The sequence below is a fragment of the Aphis gossypii genome, chromosome 2, assembly GCF_020184175.1.
Source record: "Aphis gossypii isolate Hap1 chromosome 2, ASM2018417v2, whole genome shotgun sequence".
NCBI lineage: Eukaryota > Metazoa > Arthropoda > Insecta > Hemiptera > Aphididae > Aphis > Aphis gossypii.
This window is the reverse complement of record NC_065531.1, coordinates 82,648,373-82,672,020: the sequence shown is the minus strand read 5'-3', so window position 1 is coordinate 82,672,020 and position 23,648 is coordinate 82,648,373. Positions and strand designations below refer to the sequence as shown.

The window sequence follows — 23,648 nt, the reverse complement described above, 5'->3', positions numbered from 1 at the left end:
GATACGCTGAAGTCTCAAGTGAAATCATAAATACATCGCAAAACCGTATAAATTGATAATATATTATTATTATTATTATTATTATACCGGTTGTACCGCACACACGCTCGTCGACTGCTTTTCAATATATTCATAACTGGACCAACAATATTAATGTAATCGTGTGACTAGCTGATTATTTTGAATTTCATTTTATCAAAATTATCATCGTGGAAAACGATTTGAAACGTTTTATTTTTTTTTTTTTTGCTATTAGGATATTAAGACACAAAAATAATCATCTATAGTTTCATAGGTATTTTTACAAGTTTATTTTATAGAAAAATCAAATAAGTAGGTACCTAAAAAAAAAAAAGAATGATAATAGATTCATAAAAAAGCGAATAATATTATAAATCCAACACAATACTTAATAATACAAAAATTAATAGTTAACAAAATTAGTCTTAAGTATAAATCATATAAAATGTATAAAAAAAATAGGGCACTTACCATATTTCTAACCTGTTTACCGTTACAAAAAAATTCATAATATAGACGTATACAAAATAATAAAACGAAATTTTATGTTGGTAGTTTGTAAATAATATAAATCAAGGAAAATGCCCATTATTAACACAAAAATACAATAATAATCATTGTACATGGTCAGATCGATCTAAATCAGTCAGATGAAGTATATATTTAAATACATATATTATATATATATACATTTAATATATAACATAAAATTATTGTCATGGAAAAATAGTGATTGTGTTTTAAGTAAATCTAGTGGTGCATAAGATGAAGACCCGTAGCGATTAAACAGTCGATATGTATTATTCAAAATCCTAAGACTTGATTTCGTGAGCAAATTCATAAAACATGAATCACCTACATTGTTATTGTACTATTTTTATCATTTTCCCAACAGTGTGGAATTCGTTTAACAATATTTCGTTCCGACATATTACAAAATGTGGTAATTAACTGAAAATTAGTTTTAACCATCATATAAAAATACAAACCTAACATATAACAAAGCACATGTAAAAAAAAATTTACAAAAAATAAAACATGTACACCTGAAAATACAACAATCATTTGGAAGACACAAGTTGTACATACATTTTTAAAAACGAAAGTATAATAAATTTGAATGCTGTAGTTTAAGTAAAAATTCAATAATCACATGTTCATAAGGCACTTTGGAAGCTCACAGTGAGGTATATCCGTAAAAAAATATATAATAAAACATTGATACAAAAAGAAAAAAACATTTTATCACATAGCGTTAAACAATTCATGAGCTTTGAAATTCGTAATTATATAATGATAAATTTGCTTAAGTACTAAATCTTATAAAAATAATTAATACTAGAGAATAAACTTAGATGTAAGTTTAAATGATTAACGTTTATCATTTAATTTTATATATATTTTAGGAACAAGTGTAGCGGTTAATCCTTAAATACTGCATACATAATATTAATATTATATAAAATAATACGCACACTGTCCTACAATTACATAAGAAAAAAAAATACAACTTAACATAAGACACATGCATATAACATTTTACATAAAAACTCAGTTTCAAAAACATCTGGTCATATAATGAGGACAACATTATTCATATAAAATTCCAATGTTTAGGAAACAATATTAAGTCATAGTGCTTTAAAATGTACTTGGACATTATACAATACACATTGGATAAAATTAATAACTGTAAATATAATAATAAAATCAATAGAATCAACTCGAATTGATATTGAGCCTTAAAATTATTTGTTCAAACGAGTTAGGAAAATAATTGTTTCATTTCATTCAATAAATTGGAAGCTAATACTGAACCCTGATCAATGAAGTTTCCATGAAATCACAACAATGAGCAAATATGAAGGTTTGTTTAATAATAATAATAATAAAAAATTAAAAGTAAAAAAAGTTTAGAGAGCCTCAACTACTCATAACTTTTACATTGGATGTTGTGACGCATCTAGGAACTTACTCTAACGCAGTGTGGTACTTGCGTATGTGCACCCTAAGATTACCACTTTGTTTGGCGCGATATTCACAATGAGGACAACGATGAACTGGCTCTTTTCCTCCACATTCAAATACTTCATGACGTTTCAATGTACTCTTCCATCGATACCTCTTACCACAATGCTGACAACTGAATGGATTTGCTTGGGTTGTACGCACATATTTGGAGTTTTGTTCAAAGTTTTTCCACCATAAAGAACCTAAAGAAATAACTAGAATAAATATACATAATTTTTTAGCACATAAAATTGACTAGTGTCAAATGACAAAGTCATCATAATACCTTGATCCTGCATGTTTGGGGGTATGTTCATACCTCCATACTCGGTAAGTTCCATACCTAAAAAAAAAAATTATTTTAAATTTTAAATATTATAAAATATTTAATTAATTATTTTAAGTCAATGATTTGACTTAAACTTTTATTGGTATAAAATTCCCACAAAAAAAAAAAAAACAATAAGTTATAATTTAGAAAATGATTTTACCTTCTTCAGGCCGAAAATTTGTCATGCTGATTTGAGAGGACGATAAGTCTACCTTGACAGTTGCGCTTGTCGTACATACTTCGTTATGGACATTATTTTCACTTTCACTAGCTTCTTCTTCTGTATCAGTTTTCTCAAGTTTAATATCACTTATTGAGCCACTAGAAGGCCAGTACTTATCTTCTTTATCTCCAATCACTAAACCATTTACTTCTGTCTTTTTCTCAGGATTATCCTCATCAGCTTGAACATTTGCAGATTCCACTACAGGTTTGGGTATAACTGGAGGAGATGGTATGTTTGCCTTGCCTTCACCAGCTAAACTGGGTGCAGTGGGATTTGGTGTATTGTTAACATCTAAACTATTAGCATTAGTACGACTCGGATTAACTGGTGACACAACAAGACTACTAAAGTTCTTCACTGGTTGTACTAATTTACGTCGTTTTGTATTTGGTATAGTAGGTACGATAGGTGTTGGGGGTGGCAGTGGTGGGACAGTCATGGATGGATCAAAAGCACCATCAGAAACTTTAGGTGTAACAGACTTTTTTGGTAGACCAGGTGAAATATTTCTCGTTGCATTTTTTCGAGTATCTAATTTTCGATCAGATCGACCACTACTTTCAGTCAGTCCTTTAATTTGCAAAGATTCTGCAGCTTTCAGGAATGAACCAAGTTGTTCTTGGGTAATATTCACTTCACCACGGTACATATAGTCCATCATAGACCGCAATTCTTGGTATGTTACATCTTTAAGTATAAGCACCGGATATTTGTCAAAATGTTGGTTTAACAGCATCTAAAAATAAAAAAGTAAAGTAAAAGTTAGTCTAAAAAACTTCTAGCAATATTACAAAACATCAAATAAATCAATTATATTTCTATTTTTAGGCATAATTTAACTTAAGAAAATTGATTTAAGACTAATATTATGTAAAAGTTAGAGGTTTTAAAAAATATATTTATATATATATATATCTACAAGTTTTAAGTGAGTTAAAATTGAATAATTATACTTCATAATGGAAATAAGCTCGCACGAGTCTAAAATGAAATAAGAAAATACCTTCTATAAGAAAAAAAAATTCTCTGAATTAATCAAAACAACTACCTACTGATTTCATTCAACACAATGATAAAAATAATTATTATTTTAAGTAATTTACTTAAAATTAAATGTACAGATAAAATGGACTCCAATAAGTTATGTGATATTTTTTTATTATAGCCTAGCTCTGCCCAGCACAGTAGGTAGGCTATTATTAAATAATAATTCACATAGTTTGTTACTGGTATCTCATAAAAGAGGTCAAGTTGACAAAGTGTATCAGACAGCTGTCTGAATAATGTCATACACTCAATAGTCTACCGGAACAAGAAAAAAAAGTATGAGCTAATTTCTCCTCACACATACAAGCTAAACAATATATTATATTCTACACATTTATTGCCTATTGTGTGACATATTATTTTCTTTTTTTTATTACATTTATAAATTCCTTAAAAAAATCATTTAATGGTATAAGAAAAACCAAAATACTATTTAAGAGTTATATTTGATTTATTCTATTTATTCCATATATATTTAATAAATATATAATGGGTCTAAGTGAATTTTTAAAATAAATAATTAAAATACTAAATTAGGTAACGAAATAAACATTAAAAAAAAAAAATTATCTAGGCCACTTTTTTGTGATGTACCTTCTATTATAATTGACAGCAGTACACTTAAAGTTGGATGTACCAAATCAGTGAATGGAAAATAGAAAGGCAATAATAAGATGAGGCTAAACACAGTTATATAATAGTTTCCAACAAGATTTTCACGGTATTTGTTTAATTTAAATCATTCAGTTGAACTAAAAGTAATTCAACAAAGACCTAAATATAAATTATATTATATTTTAAGATACAAATTCATAAATGAATATAATTTTTTTTTTTAATCAATAGCTAACTAATTAACAATATAATCATTAAAAAGAAAGAAGAAAAAATACATGATAGATTAAAGAGTATATTATGTACCTTTTTATTTATATTTTAATAATTAATATAGTATTAATGTGTTAAGTATTATATTACATAGAATGATATAGTGAATAAGACAATTTTCAATGATTAATAGGTAATTAGCACACTATGTTCAGTTAATAAAAAATTCAATTAGATTATAACAACAAATATACGAATTGCACACTTTCAAATAATCAACATTAACACTTTATTTATACAAGAACATTAGATAAAATATTATAATTCTTAACATCAAATATATATATTTTTTTATTCTTTAAATTTAAAAAAAAAATAAGAAAAAAAAAGAATAAAATAATATTTTGCTACACATTTAGTTTGTACACAGAGTATTTTCAAATATGATAAATAAGCTAAATATTCCCTTATCTCTGAAATATGCTTTAATAAGCAAAAAATAAACTTTTTTCTACGAATTATTTTTCAACAAATTGTCAACATATTTGTCAACCACATCATATTATGTAATAACTTTTTGTACTTACTTAGGTAATGATAAATAATCAAACAAATTATGCAAATTGCAATCCATTGTTAAATGTATGGTAAAATATACATAGTAATTTAAATGAAAAATTAGTTAAAACTATATCTATCTAGGTATTGTATAAAACTTATATAGCTAAAATAAATTTTTATATCTTAAATTTGAAAATTATAATTATAAAAAGGTTTTAATTTTGATAATTCTTAATAACAGGGGCAAAACTCACAATGATTGTTTTTAATGTATTAGAAAAATAATTGTCCTGATAATCATTCGACAATTTATAGTTTAATAAAATAAGGACTGATCAATAATATTATTAACATTCGTTTCAATGAAAAAAAAAAATGAATATAGTATAGTTGACAAAACATAATTAAAAGTATTTTAAATTATAGTAATATTTTTTTCAAAACCTAATAGTTAATAAGTATTAACCTGAGTATTAAAACATTTAAAATGCAAGTATAACTAAAAAATAAAAAAAGGTACCTTATTAAAATTGTGTGACAACTCGAAAATTACTAAATTCAAAAAAGTATACATAATGGTTGTTATATGATTTCCATATAACTTAATTTATTACCATTTATAAAAAAATATTATTTAACCCTAAAATATTTTTAACCAAAAAAATAAATCGTAAAAATGTTAATTAACCTTTTTGACATAGCAATGAAAGAGATAATGATAATTATTTGATTGGATTGTTTTATTCTTTTAAATTAATTATTCAAGTCACAAATAAGTTTACCATGATCAATTTATTTGAATAAAGTTTTACACAAGGAAAATTCAAAGAACATTTATTTCATTATTAGAAAATATAATAACAATCAACTATTTAGAATCCAATAGTTTTCGATTAAATGTATCTATTAAAAAATAATAATAACAATTCTTTTATTAATGATTAATACTTTTATTTGCTCACCAACATTGATATAATCTAAACATTTTTTTTATTATTATTTTAACTTTACATTTTAATATGCAATAGAAAACAATTATAAATATGTATCATCAAATGCATAGATACAAAATATTTATTCAAGAAAATTGTATTTTATACATAAAACCAGACATAAAACTATGCAGTGATCTAATTTTTAATTTAAAATCAACAATTGGTTCGTTTTAAAATAATGAATATATGATGTCATAACAATCATGAAAAAATAATAAAAGTAATCAAACAATATGGTTAACATTACATATATTTATCATTAATTTTGTAAGAGAAATTTTTCCAATCCATTGTGATTGTTTAAAAATACTTACAGCAAATTAATTTCTTAAAGCTTATTTTAGAATTTAATAGATATAACAAAGGTATTAAATATGTTATTAAGCACAACTGTAAGTATAAAAAAATTGATGTACACCAAGTCCCTAGATCTGAATGGAAAAATAATAATATAGTAATTGAGTCCTGGGTACACACGGAACATAATATGTTAATTGAGTCCCAGGTTTACACAGAAAATATGTCAATTGAGTCCCAGGTTTACACAGAAAATATGTCAATTGAGTCCCAGGTTTACACAGAAAATATGTCAATTGAGTCCCAGGTTTACACAGAACATATACAAATTGAGTCCGGGTTAGACACTGAACATATACTAATTGAGTCTGAGAATTATTATGAGTAAAATATAAAACCAACTTTCCAGACACAGCAGAAATATTATACTGTGCAGCATTAAAATATATGTTATTATCACACTTATACCGCACAGTCGTATCGAGTGTCAAAAGCTGTTCCATCTAGATGCACCTTAATATATATATAGAAATGGAGACAACTATATAATATTGTTCATATTATTTTTGTTGCAATTAAACAAAATAACTCTAATTGAATACATTATATAATATTCATCATATAAGTTTTTACCAATATCGTCCCAAGTCAAAAAAAATTTTTTTTTTAAGTTTGATAGGACTTAGTTAATATTTAAACATGGGTTCAATTTGTATACAACCATAAAAATAAATCTAGAAGTGTATGGTTATAATTGAATAATCTACACTTCTAACTGGTACCTATATGTAATCAATGATTTTTATACTTACAAAAACCATTATATGCACAACTTAACATTTTAGTGCCTAAATATATATTAATAAAAACATATTACCCAATTTTATTTTAAAACATAAAAGTTAATTAAATTAAATTTTTCTTTTTACGTTAAATAATTATGTCTGTACACTATGGACTATAATGCATACAATATTACTAATTGCTTACTACCTATATTAAATGTCAAGAAAATGCAGTTATCATATTATAAATTAAATAGGTACTAACAATGAAATACTCATACGATTTTAATACAATAGATATGTGTAACCTGCCAGTTTCAACTTTTTGTCAGTTAATATGTTAATTAACTATGATTGAGTATCAGTGAAGATTAAATTATACAAAATTTTACCATTTAAAAATTACATCATTAATTGTATATTAATTTAATGTTCTGTTAAATAAAAAAGATGTTCTTTTAATAATTATTATACGTAATAGGTACTTAAAAATATAAAATACTTAGCATTTTTTAAATCACCTAACTTCAATTTTATTTATATAAAGTAGGGTTTGTAAGTATTCCTACATAGGAGTGTTAACTAGTTAGTAAAAAAAAAAGCTAAAAAAGTTACTACATATTATAATTAATAAGTGGCCATTAAAAGAATTTATTTTAGTTATGAAATATGGAATACTTTGAATAATCTTATGATAATATGGATTCTAAAAAATTAATTCAGCTTTAGATAATAACTTAGATATAATATGTCTCATAATATGTATAGCAAACTGTCAATACATTTTGAATATGTATGTTTAGTTGTTACAAATTGAAATTCAACTTGATACGATCACCCTAATATGTGTATACATTTTTAAAACAAGTTTAAATCACATCGAACCAGACTCCCTTACATAACTACTGCTATGAGTATACATTAATTCAGAAGATTCTGGCTTTCTACAGCAAATACATAAATTAATAAATCAATAGAGAAATTTTTATAATATCAGTGTTATTCAAACAATACAAAAGCTATATACAACTTCGAGAGAAATGTTTATAGATATACTTATTAATATTTGAATAACCAAAATCTTTTTAAATTTACAAATATATAGGTGCTCATAAGATTAATAACATACAACAACACATCTAATTTATGAGTACTGGCTAATTTAAAATAGATCGTTCAGTAATATTACTTTTATGTAATCAAATATAATTTTCAATACTAATAGTTACACTAACACCTCAATTAAAACTAAAAACAATTTAGTACGTAGGAGACATCTATCAAAAAATATAGTGAAATAGTATGCTAAATTTAACGATGTTGATAACCTTTTTAAGATAACATTCAATAGGACCTATTAACAATTTTAAATGTTCTGATTCATTTTCTATATTATTCATATTGAATCAATAGAAAAATATGCTATTATACATACATGTCTCATATACCTTTATGTCTAATACACTACACAATAGTATTTCTAACTTAACCTATATGAAAAGGTAGTTAATTAAATTACTATAAAATAATTTAATATAGTTTCTTTGTACATATTCTAGTAAACACTTAAAACATGGTTTTTTTTTTAATTCAAGAGGTAATTTAAATCAATTAAAAGCTAACTCACAATAAACAATCACACAGTGAAAAAGTGTAAATACAACTTTTCATATGAATCCTTATACCACACATTGATAAAGATTTAGGTTAGCTTAATCATAAGAGCCAAAAGCAAAAATTAAGTAGCCGATTTTAATTAGTGCAAAGAATTATGTACCGAGGACCGTTAAATGTTAATATCGAATAACTAAACCTTTTAAACAATCATAACCTACAGTTAAATAAAAATCACATTTTCGATTGATCAATGGCAATTTGGGCAATATTAAAACAACAAAAAAAGTTTTCGGAACAATAGTTATCCATTATTAAAACAATAATAAAAACAACGAAAACCTCGACCACGACAACAAAGAAAAAGTTGGAAGTTTGGGGAACGAAAAATCGATACGTTCTGGCATACTCAACAGGTGCTCCGTACGGTCGGACAACAAAAACGCGGCGGCTCAACATATGGGACACGCCACAACGTGGTCGTCGCAAGACTTTGTGGATGACACGACGCGATAAGTCGGGTGGACAACGGCCAAAACCGTAACACAAAACATTATAATTCACTACTATAAAATTACAAAAGGTCTTCAAAGCTTACCGCGAAATAGGGGCTGCAGGCGGACAGGACGACTTTGTGCGCGTTCATGCACTGTCCCTCGGCGGCCAGGGCGCAGTCCACCAGCGATCCGCTTTCCAACAGGCTGTCGAACACCGAAATCAACGTGTTCTGATGGTTGTTCCACCGCAAGCAGAACTGTTGCTGCTGCTGCTGTTGGTGGTCCATGGCGTGACGGGACGTGATGTGCGTTCGGCGGTGGTTATGATGATAAGTAATGTTGTTACGACAATAGAAATGAAAATATTATCGTCCAGACGCACAACTGCTGATGACCGGCTAAAAAACGTGGACGGCGGAACTGCTGTTCTCCTGCTTGACGAAAATGTCTGCGCTACAAAATGCGACGACAACAACGGCGACGAGCAGTCGACGCGAAGACGACCTGTTGTGCGCGTTCGCGTGTGCACAACATATACACACGCACACACACGCACACACGCACGCACGCACGCGCAAGCACACGACCGATAGGCCCGGACGGCTGTGTAAAGTAAACGCGCAGCGGCGGCAGCACCACACGCACCACAAAAAGCGCCGATCGCACGGGCACACGAGATCGCAAAAAACTTGTCGGCAGAAAAACAGGAACGAAGTCGACAAGAAACTTACGGAAAATTTACACACTGTAGAAAAAAAAAAAAAAGAAAATTCAAAAATTCGGTACGTTTGAAAAAAAATTAATAGCTTGCGATAAAAAAAATAATAATCGTCTCTAGAGTAAAATTACTATTATCGATACGTTACTACAGTAACAGTCGTGTACGGAGGTTTGTGATGATATTATATAAAGATAATAAAACAATATTATTATGTTATCTATGATCTACGACGTCGTTACGGGTTTCGCGACGGATCGAACGCGCACAGAACGAGTCGGCGACAAAAACGTCGGATGAGTTTTAGCTGGCCAATATGATGGGTAGTGGGTACTGGGTACCTCTATTGGACGTCCGGCGGTCCCGTTTTCAGCGGTGGCAGCAGCACCGGCGAAAGCAGCGCTGTGGGACAAAGAGAAATTTTCACACTGAAACGCGGCGTAACGAAATTCATACCATCGCATCGGCACTCCGGTGTGGTGTTCGGTACTTCGGTTCGTTCGTCGCGTATATTACCAAAATATTGTGTGCGCGCGCGCGCTCGCAAGCCGGGTAGTCTCGGGCCGTGGGAGGGGTAGGACTGGAACGGTGGTGCGGGAAGGTCGGGCGGGGAGCCGAGAGAGAAATACACGAAAAATAAAGAGAAAAAACAACAACAAAAAAAAAAAAAAAACAGAAACTACGGCGCGAAACGCGGACAATAAAGTTTTTTTTTCGGCAGTGCCAACTTTGAAAGTTTGCACGGTAATTTCGGACCGGTCTGCGGTCGGAGCGCGGTATAGTCTTTGGTCCACCGCGCCTGGTTTTTTACACGGAGACTTGACTGTCGGTAATAACTAAGTTGTCACTCTCGCCAAATTGCATATGAAATCATCAGACAACGCTAACGACAGTTACTGTAATGTTGTGTTGTGTGATGATTTATCTTTTAATATTATTATTAATGTGTGCACACACTCATTATGGAAAAAAAAAAAATTATAATTGTTATCAGTCCGCGTGTCAGCACGCGTAAATGAGTTTTTTTATTAATGAAATGAACGTCGGCGGACAGTGTTAATTAGTGCGGGACCGGGGGGGAACGTCGATCTGTCGGTGGGGGCGGCGGCGGCTGTGATTACGGACCCGTAAACATGACCGACAATTTAGAGTAGTAATAATAATAATATCCGAATAATTATTTCTGTTATCCGGTGGGCCGTTCGTACTGTTCGTAGCCGACGTGCCGAATTGGTAGAGGCAAGTCGACGTGCTTGCCAGTGTGCGCGCCCGAGGGAATGGCGGCGTTCGGCGTACCGGTCACACTGCGCCGCGACGAACGTTTGGAAAGTTCGGCGGCGGCTGTTTGTTTACACAATAATATACGACCGCGGAGATTCGAACGCGGGCAAAAAAGAAAAAAAAAAAACAACGAAACAAGGGAAAAAATAAAGAGAGAAATAATATGAATTTTCGACGGCGGTACGGGTTGTTGCCGCCATCGTTTCGGTGGGAGGAGAGAATTCTATTTCACGGAATTACATTGTGATGATCCGTATCGGGTCCGTCCTCACTCCTCGTCGCCGCCTCATGATTCTTTTATTATATATTATATATATATATATATATATATAAGTATTATATACACGTTTTATTATTATTTTGCTGAAACGCGTACATAATACAATGCTCTCGAAAAACGGTAATATACTTTAATATTATTGTACTTTGCGTTCTCGTATACATTTTATTGGAAAGCCAATGTCCGTGTACTGACCGTTTATAATATTATTCATGGATAGGTACCTCGAAAATGTGTGATTATTTTATGTTTAGGATAATGTCGAGTTTAAAAAATAATATTATGTATGTGATATTTAATAGTAATTCCCGAAAAACTAGCTCGGCGCTTACATATACATATTAATGTACGAATACGATCACTCTCTCATATGCGCACACGTCATAATAGTATAAAATTATTATACAATCCGTCGTCCAGGTCGGAATATTTTGAATATTTAGTGAAAAAAAAAAAAAAATTACATTGCGACGAACGTCACGTGTAATGGCATGACGGAGAACGGACGTACATTTTTCAACGGTAAACACGTGTTACGTACACGTATGATGTACTATTATATTATATTATCATCTGAGGCCAAAATGGACAATAAAATCGATCGCCGTCCTGTGGTGGCGATCCGTTCACGTCGTTTTATTCGGTTTCTCTACCGGACTCGACATATGTGTAGTGTGTGTGTGTGTGCATGCCACGAATTCCGAGAAATTGGACAAAAACAGCGGACGACCCGAAAACAACGATGGGCCGCCGCTTCGCCCCCAAAAGGCAAAAACGTATATTTTAATGTATAGAAAAAAAAATGTGTTCGCCTTCGCCAGCACAGGCTGCAGACCCACGAAATAATACGTTTTTGTATACATAGCGTTCGTCACGTGAGTACGGTCGTATACAGGGCGCACGTATTGTTACGCAAGGCCGGAAACGAAGAATGATTAATAATATCATCGTTGGCAACTAAATAATGCGGTAGTGGGTAGTTCCCGAGATAATTACTGATCGATGATCATAAAAAATAATTATGTTAATGTATATGATTGGTAATTACTGATTACTGTTCTACCGATCGAAATTTGTTCATCGGATACATACAGGATTCCATTCCCCGACTGTAATGCTGGTTCACGAGCACAGAATAATTAAAGTTTTGCGTAAAATTGAAATCTGTGATTTTCCAGCTTTGAGTAGCACATACACATTACACACAACACAGGGATTAATATGTGTGGTACATTTCCAACCGACCGAGTACTCCAGAGAAAAGCCACATTTTGTTTTATTTTTAATTGACGTACCTAATCTATACAAGAGATCGAATTTTTCAATTTTTTTTCCTATAAACATTCAAATAGTATGATCATTTTTAGTTTTCTATTTTTTATGATTTAGAAGGATAAAAAAGCAGGAATATGTGAAAGTCGATCTCGAATAGAATGGCAAAAAATTAAAATTTACTAAGAATTCTGACGGTTTCATTACATTATTAAACTCCTGTAAAGCGTGTGTGTTAAAAAACAACTAATAATTATTATTATTGCTTTCAATTCACAAAATAATTTGTATTTATTTTCATATTTTATTTGTTATAAATTAAAATAATATATTGTATGGGTCATGGGATGTACCTATTGTCATACTAGTATCGTATTGAAAAAAAGTGTTCTGAAACAGTCATAATAAATATTGAGGAACTATAAAAATATAAATTCATTTGTTTTAATCGTAGATGAACCACGAAATGTTTATTGTAGGATTATACATTTAAAATAACTCGTTTTTATACCGGTTGAGATAAAATGGAGGGCTAAGTCCTCTTCGAGTTTATGTGCAAATAAACAAAGATGATAAAATTAATTATTTTTCTTTTCTACTTTTGTAATTTAATAAAAATAAATTGGGTGATTTGATCGACAGAGGACTTTAGAATGCCAGTTTTTTCATTGAAATTTCGCCACTGAAATCATTAAATGTTAACGAACTTTGTTTTTTTCTACTTTTTTTTTTCACTAATTCAACCACTGAAACGTGTGACTTACGAATTGACCGATCTCGTTTAATATAATATTGTATTAAAAATATTAACAGTAAATATTATTATTTATTACAGGCAGTTGATATTGTGGTGGTTTCTCGTTTATGTTTCAGATGCAATGGACGAAACAAGGACTATCGGAATACTAAATATTATTTTATACAACGTTTGCGTACAAATTTCTTTCCGAACCAACCACATGAGTATAATGTTAATAATAATAATAATAATATTTGGCAATAAATCTCGTCGACCCCGCGCCATCGAATATAACCTATACGGCTATATACCTGCTGCTATTCATTGTGCCGAGCCCGTTTTGAACCCTTGTCTAAAAGCGACACACACGTGGTAACCTCGATATTATATGTTTTATACAACGACCATGGACCGTGTTCCTCCATCACCGTTCCCAATGGTTTTTGGGACTGGCGATCCAAATGTTTAACGTTCGTATACGAACGCGCGCGCATCATCGTCTCTTGTGCAGTAGGTGGTAGGTACACGTGAAAAAAAAAATACAGGTAGGTAGATAAATAGGCATTGGTTTAGGGTTATGCCGCCGACCGAATGAAAAAAAAAGGTTCGACGACGACGAAATATCCAAAAACTGGTTTACGAACGGGTATATATGCGATATTCGTGCGTATCGCGTGTACAGGGCGATTCAATTAATCCGCAAATCCGTCCGACAGCACAATATCAATATTGCGGCGAGTGCATTATAGTTATTGCCACTGACAATGGTATTACTATTATGTAAGTCGATCGAGAACACAATTTGACATTTTCATCCGAACATATTATAAATATTAATATATTCTGGAAACCATAACAGTCTCTTGATATAGTTTTTAATGACCACATAGGAGGGTTCTTTCCATAGGGGATCCATTGAGCGAGTCCATCCGCACAATATTATCGTTCTGAAAAACATCTTGAAATTTTATTACTGTGGTCGGGATGTTTTCGATTTTAAATCAAAATTACTTTGCGTGACGATGAACCCTCTTGGGGTGGATAGCATTCCGAAATCCGAATGTATGTTCGATAATATAATATTTCAATAAAAAAATGTAAACAATTGACTTGGATAAAATATTAAAATATAGCGAGTGAAATGTTTTACTGTTTGCGAATGATCGGTTAGCGTTAAAAGAATCACTCGGTATAATATAGCGCGCGCGATTGTATACGAGTAAATACTGAATAACGACAAAAAAAAACCTCTATATTTTAATAGTTAAAATACATATATATTCGAAAAAAAACATAAAACGTACGAGATTATATTTCAACTACCTAACTGTCCAGTCACGATAAGGTTAGGTACATTAAAATTCGTATATACTTTTTTTGGTTCGATCGCGAAAACGTGTTGACCGTAATATTATTACAATATACCGTCGGTAGCCGAATTTTTATTGCGCTTTTATCAATTTATAATACACAGCTATTAGGTATACAAATATAATATACATTACGAGGCTTATCATCATAACGCGAAATTTCTGTAAATATATACATATAGTATATAATTTCCGTACATATAAAAACACAATTAATATAAATAAATATACACAAATAACTAAATAAAACTAGGTACATCGTACATCTAACGATTAGGATAAAATAACGTCGGCAGAGATCGTTACCCTAAAAAATCTCGATCGATACGAATGACCGACAAGATGGCTGCAATGCTGCATATGACTGCAATGTTAAAATCAAACAACATATCATATTATTATAATATGAATCATATTATAATACAATTTACGACAATAATCGGTTCGCGCGCGTTATAATAATAATATGCACGACGACGATCTATAATAATAGAGATTTATAACAATCATTATTCCGTTTTACCGCAACGATTGGATCGGAAAGTACGCCGAAAGTCGGCGGCGGCGTGTCGCTCGGTGTGCCGATGTAGGTCTCCTCCGGCCTCCTCCGCCGCGCAACGAAAATGTTTTTCTCTCGCGATTCGTTACGTTTGGTTTCCATCAGAAAAGCGCTCCGACGCGGCATCGTCACACTCTTCTCTAATCTCTATTTCTCGCCGCCGCGACCGTCAACCAAAACTGTACATATTATTATTATAATCATCGTCGTGCGCGTGTACACTATATATTGTACACAACTATTTTCCAATGTCGTCGGCCTTCGGAATTCGCGTCCGTCAAGGCCAGGGATTCACTCGTATACAGACAAACGGAATCGCGACAAGTCCAGTTTGGACGCCATTATACATATTATTATTTTGTCGAATAGTATAAAAAATAATCAAAATCATTTATTACAATATTATCTACCATTATACCTACCAACCTTTGTTATATTTACCGACCGTTTTCGTTCGATTATATTAAATTACGCGCACGCGTGCCCGCTAATCGGACGGGTCGAGAAACGTTCGTTAAAAAAAAAAACAGCGCGCTAACGCACGCAAAAAAACGGAAAGAAAACGGTATTTCAGTATTTGATCAATTTCCACCTATAAAGAATAACAAGACGCATTATGCCACCCGGTAGTATAAGCTGCTCTAAAATAAAACTTGAATAAATTTAAAACCTGCAACTGTTTTTCTTGTCGAAATATATTTTGATAGATAATTCCATTCAAACAGCATATTATACTGATAACTAATTGATTGCTCGAGCTAATTACGTAATAAGGTTTTGAAAACAACTTAGGATTTCTCATTTCTTCTCGTCTTGTCTTGATTAGAACCTGTATATTTTAATATACTTAAAACTAATGAACCAATTTACTCATTAAAATATTTAACTTAAAAACGTAAAATCTGGGAACTTACTCAAACTCAATTGTATATTTATAATTGGTATCGACTATCGACTATAGCCTATAGGTACATCGTCATTGAGTAAGTCATTTTATAATGGATACCTATGTAAAATTTGAATTCAATGATAAATCATTGCAAACGAAAAATGATTCTGAGCGGAGACTATCTGTTGTTTGTCAGCTTATAAAGTTATATACAATCTATATAATATATGGTATCACTTTATATATTTATGTATTGCTATTGCCTATTATAGTTAGTAATTTATTTTACTATTTTACACGATATATATATTATACATAGGTTAAAATGGTTAAATTAATTTTTCCAAAAGCATTGGCTTTATATTATGCAATTAATTATTGAATAATAATTACTAATATGATATATTTTGTATTATTATTTGTATATTATTGTTAACTTTTGAGTTTTGAGTCAATATAATATCAACTTGTAGAACGTGATATGAATAGGAAATAATTTAAAATTAATTTAAATATTTAAAAAAAATTATCATTCAAGCTTATTACAGTAAAATATTTTATTCTACAGTATGCAAACATACCAAAGTATACGTAAAAATGTCAAGTTAAGACTCCCCGTAAATATTATTGAAGTACAACAAATATTAACTAAAATCGTTCATTTTTCAAAATTTTAATTAAAACAAATTGTACGTAGGTATTTATATTTTTTATTTTTTTAAGTTTCATTAACTATATTTATAAGTAACAAGTAACCTTGTACTATATCTACAAACCTATATAAGCTATTAGTTTATTGCAATTAAAAATGTTATACAGAATATTTTGAAAATTTTACTGTTTATAGAAATGATAATTTTTGGTGATAATGAAATATTTCAAGTTCTTACGATTAATAGTTTTGATTAATCATAAAATTAAAAAATCATTAGAGCTTAGAGGGTATAATAATTATACGTTTGAAAATCCAATTTCATGTCAAAATTCGTTTATAACAAATGTAAATGGCTATGAGACTATAACTTTATTTTCAGTTATCATTAAAAAAAAATTAAGAAAAGTTTGTACTACAATTTTAAACCTAATGGTTAAGATTAAAATTTAATAAATAAAAAAAATGTATTCTTATTTACCTACATAGTTATTTTGTAAATTATACTAATGATTTTGATGAAATTCGTAAAAAACTTATAAATGATCTTTCTACTTTTTTGTGTGAAAAAATATACACATAAGCGAGTATTCTTTTCTATACTTTAATCGTTCTTTCGATATAATCTCTAATTATCAAAAATATTGTTATGGACCAAAACGTTATATGACTTTTCATTGGCGGATTTTTTTTGTCCAATAAAATAACAACACTTGGTTCTATTGGTCAGGAGAACATCTTATAAATATTTTCAGTTAAATTAACTTAGGCTATAATAATTTAATTATACAACTCTATTAACTATTTAAGTACTAATTAAGTATTTCTTCTTAGTATAAAAAATGTACTTGTCAATAAATTTTACAATTAATTAATATATAGTAATATCGCATGTATAACTATATACTATAATATGTGGTATGTCTATATTATAATATCAATATGGGATACGCGTTGTTGAAACATTTGAAACGCCGATAATCGAAATATCGACTTATATAGTTAATAAATTAGTTAATAAAACTTATAGACTATAGTTATAAATTATAATAGGTACCGATAAATATGTCATAATCGATTGATTTTTTAAAAACCACAATAAAACATATGAAAATTACTTAATTTATTAAAATTAATAAAATGTATAGGATTAGGTACATTATCAAACATTTATTTAAAGAAAAAAATAACAATATATTACCCATGAATAATTAATTCACTTAAAATACCTATAAGAATATAACACATAATTAATATTAATCATTTATCATATAATATCATTGTATCATATTTCATATTATATGCAATTCTACACGAGAAATTATATCTTCCTATACTCAAAATATTTTCATGACCATTATATAGTTACTTAAACCATTATATTATGTAGGGCTGGGATTTTGATATAAAGGCATGTTTTTTTCTGGTGTTTTGAAACGTTTGCCCGTAAGTATAAAATGTGTTTTGGGTGATACTGATTATTTTAAAGTATTTTTTTTTTTTGCATTTTTGCGGACCTGCGGCCCGGGCCAATTCGACCCTGGCGCATTGAATATAACTACTTATAAATTAAATAATAATTTATCACGAATATTGTGTGAGGTGTAACCAAATAGGTATAATAACTGTTGGTGTATGCGATTGTTAAAGTTTATGTAGTTTTTAATTTGTATGAAAAATGATAACAAAGTATTTGAAATTAAAACACAAACATGTGAATTATGCTTAAAGTAATATAAACTATCCCTAAATACCTATATCGAAAGTACCTATTTCTAATGAATATTTACAATTTATATACTTCAAACAAAAGAATCTCGCTGTATATTGAACTAACAAAATATATAATATACAGACATAGTATTAGTATAGTATTAATAGTATTATATTATTACACCAGTGTATGATACTATATTTATATTACATTATTACTATTATTACTATGATAACTGATGCCTAATATCATGTCTATTGTCTCTAACTATATTCTATTAGGTAGATATAAGTACCTGTTACTTGTTGTATTTGCGGTAATTATTCATAGACGATTAGGAAACATCTACCGATGTCTTCTGCAGGCGATACTTTTATCACGAATCAATATCTACTCATTATTAAAAAATTATTAACGTTTTTGAACGTTATGATTTACATAATTTTAAATACTAAAAAACCTAAAAAACAAAAATTCTCTATTTTCGGTATCAATGTATCATTTATCGTTATAACTTATAACAATGTAATAAATACGTAAAAATAAAGCTTAGGACGGTAAGTTTAAAGTTTTATCAGTGGATTAAGTACTGCACTGTTAGTCAAAATTTTAAATAAACGGCTCGTCCGAAATTTGATTTTAACGTATCGAAATTCTTCGAATAATATTCTACTAAGGAAAATGAAATTAAAAATGTATGTTGCATATTGTACAAAAAACTTGTAAAAATAATGAAAAAATTATTTCATTTAGAAAATGTTTGTTTTTTATTACTAAAAAGTAAAAATGATGTAAAAAAAAAAAACTTTCAAAAACCATTAACGCGTAATGTAAACAATGAGCGATAAAAAAAAAATCACTCGTGTGCACATATTATTACACACTATACAATATAATTTTAATTTTAATCTGTCAATATTATCATAACTATGAGTCGGTTGTAATGTTGTAAATAGCTGCTTCTCCCTGCTTTTGATTATTGTTGTAAACTATTCATAATTTATGTAAACATGTAATCATAGACGATAATTTATCATACATAAAAAATAAATAGATGCATATGGATGAATAGATGATCTACATGCGGGTACGTGATTAAGGTATAGTTTTTAGTTATTACTTACTACCATTTACCAGAGTCGATGACACATCATTCCTGGAATTATTAAATACAATCAGTTTTTGATTGCAAGAGTCCAGTCAGAAAATTTTGCTACACTGCTTCGTTAAATTCGCCACTCTAACCGTCATGACGTCATAATTTTACCCGCAAATTGATGAAAAGTACAGGAAATCCACACTTATAGGTGCCGGCGGACAATAATTGCCAATTGATAGGCGGTTAGTCTACTGTAATATCTGTGCGATTATAGATTATTATTTCGCTTTCTTCGGCGATATAATATAGTTGAAATATGAATATTTTCACGTTCAAAATCGATACCTACATTTATATAACGTACAAGTTAAATACTGTGTAAGTGTACAATATTATCGATAGTTTCGCGCAAAAATTTGGAAAAAATAGCTGGTGAAGCCACCTAATAACCAACTACTTACAACTGGAAAGTGATTTGTGTCATCATGTGGATGAGCATAATATTATTAATAATTTACGGTAATATTTAACATTTTAGTACCAGACACAGTTATATTTATTTTTCATAACTCATAAGCCATAGCCCATAAGTAATGTATAGCACTTACACTGACAATAAGTAATAACCACAAATAAGATTTTTAGAATATATTGTCATTAATATTAAATTTGAACAGAGTCATATCAGAGTTTATTTTATAATATTAATCTAAAATATATATATACATATATATACATATATTATTAATTAATTAATGTTAATAGATAAATCACGAAAAAACTAACTAGGTACCTATTTCTAATGTGTACCTACAAAGTACAAGTATACATGTACCAATGAAAATTGTTAATGATAATCCAATAATATAATTTTAACAACTTTAAAAATATTTATACAAATTTTAAATTTTTTTTTATGTCTATCTAGATACAGTAATTGATATATATTGTAAAATAAAAATACTATTAAAACAAATAATATTACACATCATTCTCATGAAATTGTTCATAAAGGAGTAGACGGCGCAATTTTTCTGAACTTATAGTTTTTACTAGCTGGATTGGCCCAACACTCTTTAACATGTTCCTTTATATTCTTAAAAAGTTTATAACAAAATGAACAGTAGGATTGATTCATCATTTTGGGGGCGATTTTGGGAATTTTAGCAGTTGAAACCTGTGACCGAGTCACTGGATAAGGTTGGCTAATCATCATCGATGAAGGAGTGCTAACAGGTGTTGAAGCTTGTTGTAAAAATACTGGTCGCGGCTGTAACATTGTATACTGAACAGAATTGTTTGAGTTTTTACCATTATCACCCAGAAAAATCTGATAAGCAATCCCAGGCATTTGAGTTGAAGGCATAATTATCTGATGTTGAGTTGAGGCCTGTTCCAAGAGTGAAGTACTTGTAGAAGCTATAGGTTGGGTCATGGGCAATATAGGTCTAGGTCTACGACCCATTCGTCCTCTGGGCTTTTTTACTGTTTTCGAATTAAGTTTTGGTAAACTAACTTTTTTTACTTGAATGTCAATTGCTGGTGGTGGTGGTGGTGGTGGTGGTAGAGGTAGTTGAATTGGCTCACATACTATTGTTGGTTGTATTTTAATTTCTTTTTCTTCTTCTTCTTCTTCTTCCTCTTCTACTATTTCATCTTTAACATCAACAAAGGTTTGGTATTCACATTCTGATATCTCTTCTTTGATTTGATCTGTAAACAATTCATCTGAAGGTTTCACCCAAACTCTTTGATCACCGTGAACTGTTATTTCATTTTCTTCATGATTTTCAAGTATTACAGATTTTACAGCATCACTGGATTCTTCAAAATCTTCTGTTACTTTGGTTTCTTCAGTTGACTGGTGCTCCATATCATAATTAAAATTGTCATCATCTTTATTTAAAAATAATAATTATTAGTTAAAATATTTAAATTAATTAAATACAATACTTAGAAGCGTTAATATAATAGCATATAAACATAGCCAAACAGCAATTTACTAAAGAAAAAAAATCAATAAAAAAACACTATAATAGATAATAAGTAATAACTAATAATAACTGAATATTAAAGCAAAATTTCAAGTTTATTAAGTTTACCATACACAACATAAATATCAAGAAACAGGATCAAGGACTATAAAATAACATAATACTAGTGCATTTGAGTTAATTTAATATATTGTAACATAACTTTTATTTTCAATTGATACATTTATAACAAACAAACTTAATGATCAGTCAAAATTGAACTTTTTTCTTTAAATATATTTTTGAACCATGAATATATGTATATTAGTATTAATGATCAGATAATTGCAAGGAAACAATTATTTTCTCAAAAATATTAATACACAAATACTTAAGTGAATACGGCTCACAAGACTGTTGCAAATAGTTGAATTTCAACAACCCTAAATTCATTATACAATAATAAAACGAAAGTAAATTGATTATCTTTTAATATATATATGTATATAATTTTGTATACTTATTTGATATAAATATTTTTCTACTTTCCTGAAACATACTTACTCATACATTATGGATTCAGCATTTCAGCCATAGTGTACACTGAAAAGTAGTTATACAAATAATAAAAGATATACTTTACCGTTTTGATGGCCGCCATAATTATATTTAAATTAATATTATGTTAATGTAATAACGTATGATAAACTAGAACATTTTTTCAAATAAAGTCTAAGAAATAAAACACAAGAATGAAAGCTAAATATCTATTAACTAAAATTTAACTTTTCTACAACTACTCTGTAGTCAATAATTTAAAAGGACCTTGGTCCTAAATCCTAACTCTAAGTAGAATCTGAATTTTAAACTAGAACAGTAGAATTAAGTTAAATAATAAATACTAAACACTAATCAAATCATATCTTATCAACTAAAAGTTGGATAATGATAAGATAGTTAGACTGATAATAATAATGATTTAAATAATTATAATTTTATTGTACTCAAAAAACACTGTAGGTACTAGGTAGTAGTAGATACATTACAAAATATTACTCTGTACTCTTACTCAAAACAGTCAAAACACGTATTATTTTACCATTTTTATTTGTATCAAACAAAATGTTATATGATGAGTCATTAATAATGAGTAATGATTGTAAGTAATGACTTGACTAATAAACAACAAAGTAATGAGAATCAAAGTATCGAGTTTAAAAATTACATTTGAAAATTCTTATTCTTTATAGGCATAATAGTAGGTACAGTTGATGTTAAGAAAAAATTCCAGAAAATAATTATTTAAGTGTATTAATAATTAAATTAATATACAATTTCTTAATCACCTAATTATTAAACAAATATAATATCTTAGTAGGTATTAAAAAGTCATTTTTTCAAATAATATTATGTTTTAAGAACTAATCGCTCTTACTATAGAGACAGGTTTATAGTGTTGATACACAAATATAACTATCTCCACTAGGGGTATTTGAGTATTTTCATATAAAAGTATAAAACTATAACTATATAACATTAGGCTTACATAATAATAAGTAACATTAGTACCATTGATCATACAATGTATATTTTTTAATCAATGGTAATACTTATATAATAATGGATGGTATAAAATTAATAAAAAATGGTTACCTATGGTGGATTTGCATAAATACAATTAACCATAAACTATAATAAATAGCATCAGATGGAAGTGTTCCCAGAAGTCATCTAAAAAAATGTTCTGGTACATTAACTACCAACAGAGCTATCTAAATATGTTTATGATATTTTGTAATTAATTTATATATCGTATTTTAAAAATATTTTTATATACCTGTACGGATTTAAAGAATCCAAGCTTAAATGTAACGCATTCTCTGCTGGTGA

General features: G+C 29.2%; 2 protein-coding genes across 2 annotated transcripts; both read right to left on the bottom strand.

Annotated features, from left to right (window-relative positions):
* Positions 1-284: 284 nt before the first annotated feature.
* On the bottom strand, positions 285-10,782 carry LOC114119393 (protein tramtrack, alpha isoform-like). Its single transcript, XM_027980925.2, has 4 exons — positions 9,314-10,782; positions 2,523-3,324; positions 2,318-2,374; positions 285-2,234 (listed from the first exon to the last, which is right to left on the bottom strand). Exons 1-4 carry the CDS (start codon positions 9,497-9,499, stop codon positions 1,993-1,995), a joined length of 1,287 nt encoding a protein of 428 aa, XP_027836726.2. The 5' UTR covers positions 9,500-10,782; the 3' UTR covers positions 285-1,992.
* A 9,636-nt stretch (positions 10,783-20,418) lies between these two features.
* On the bottom strand, positions 20,419-22,658 carry LOC114119408 (max-binding protein MNT-like). The gene is made up of 2 exons (XM_050201926.1): positions 22,402-22,658; positions 20,419-21,681 (listed from the first exon to the last, which is right to left on the bottom strand). The coding sequence occupies exon 2, from the start codon at positions 21,656-21,658 to the stop codon at positions 20,792-20,794; it is 867 nt and encodes a 288-aa protein (XP_050057883.1). The 5' UTR covers positions 21,659-21,681; positions 22,402-22,658; the 3' UTR covers positions 20,419-20,791.
* Positions 22,659-23,648: the final 990 nt, after the last annotated feature.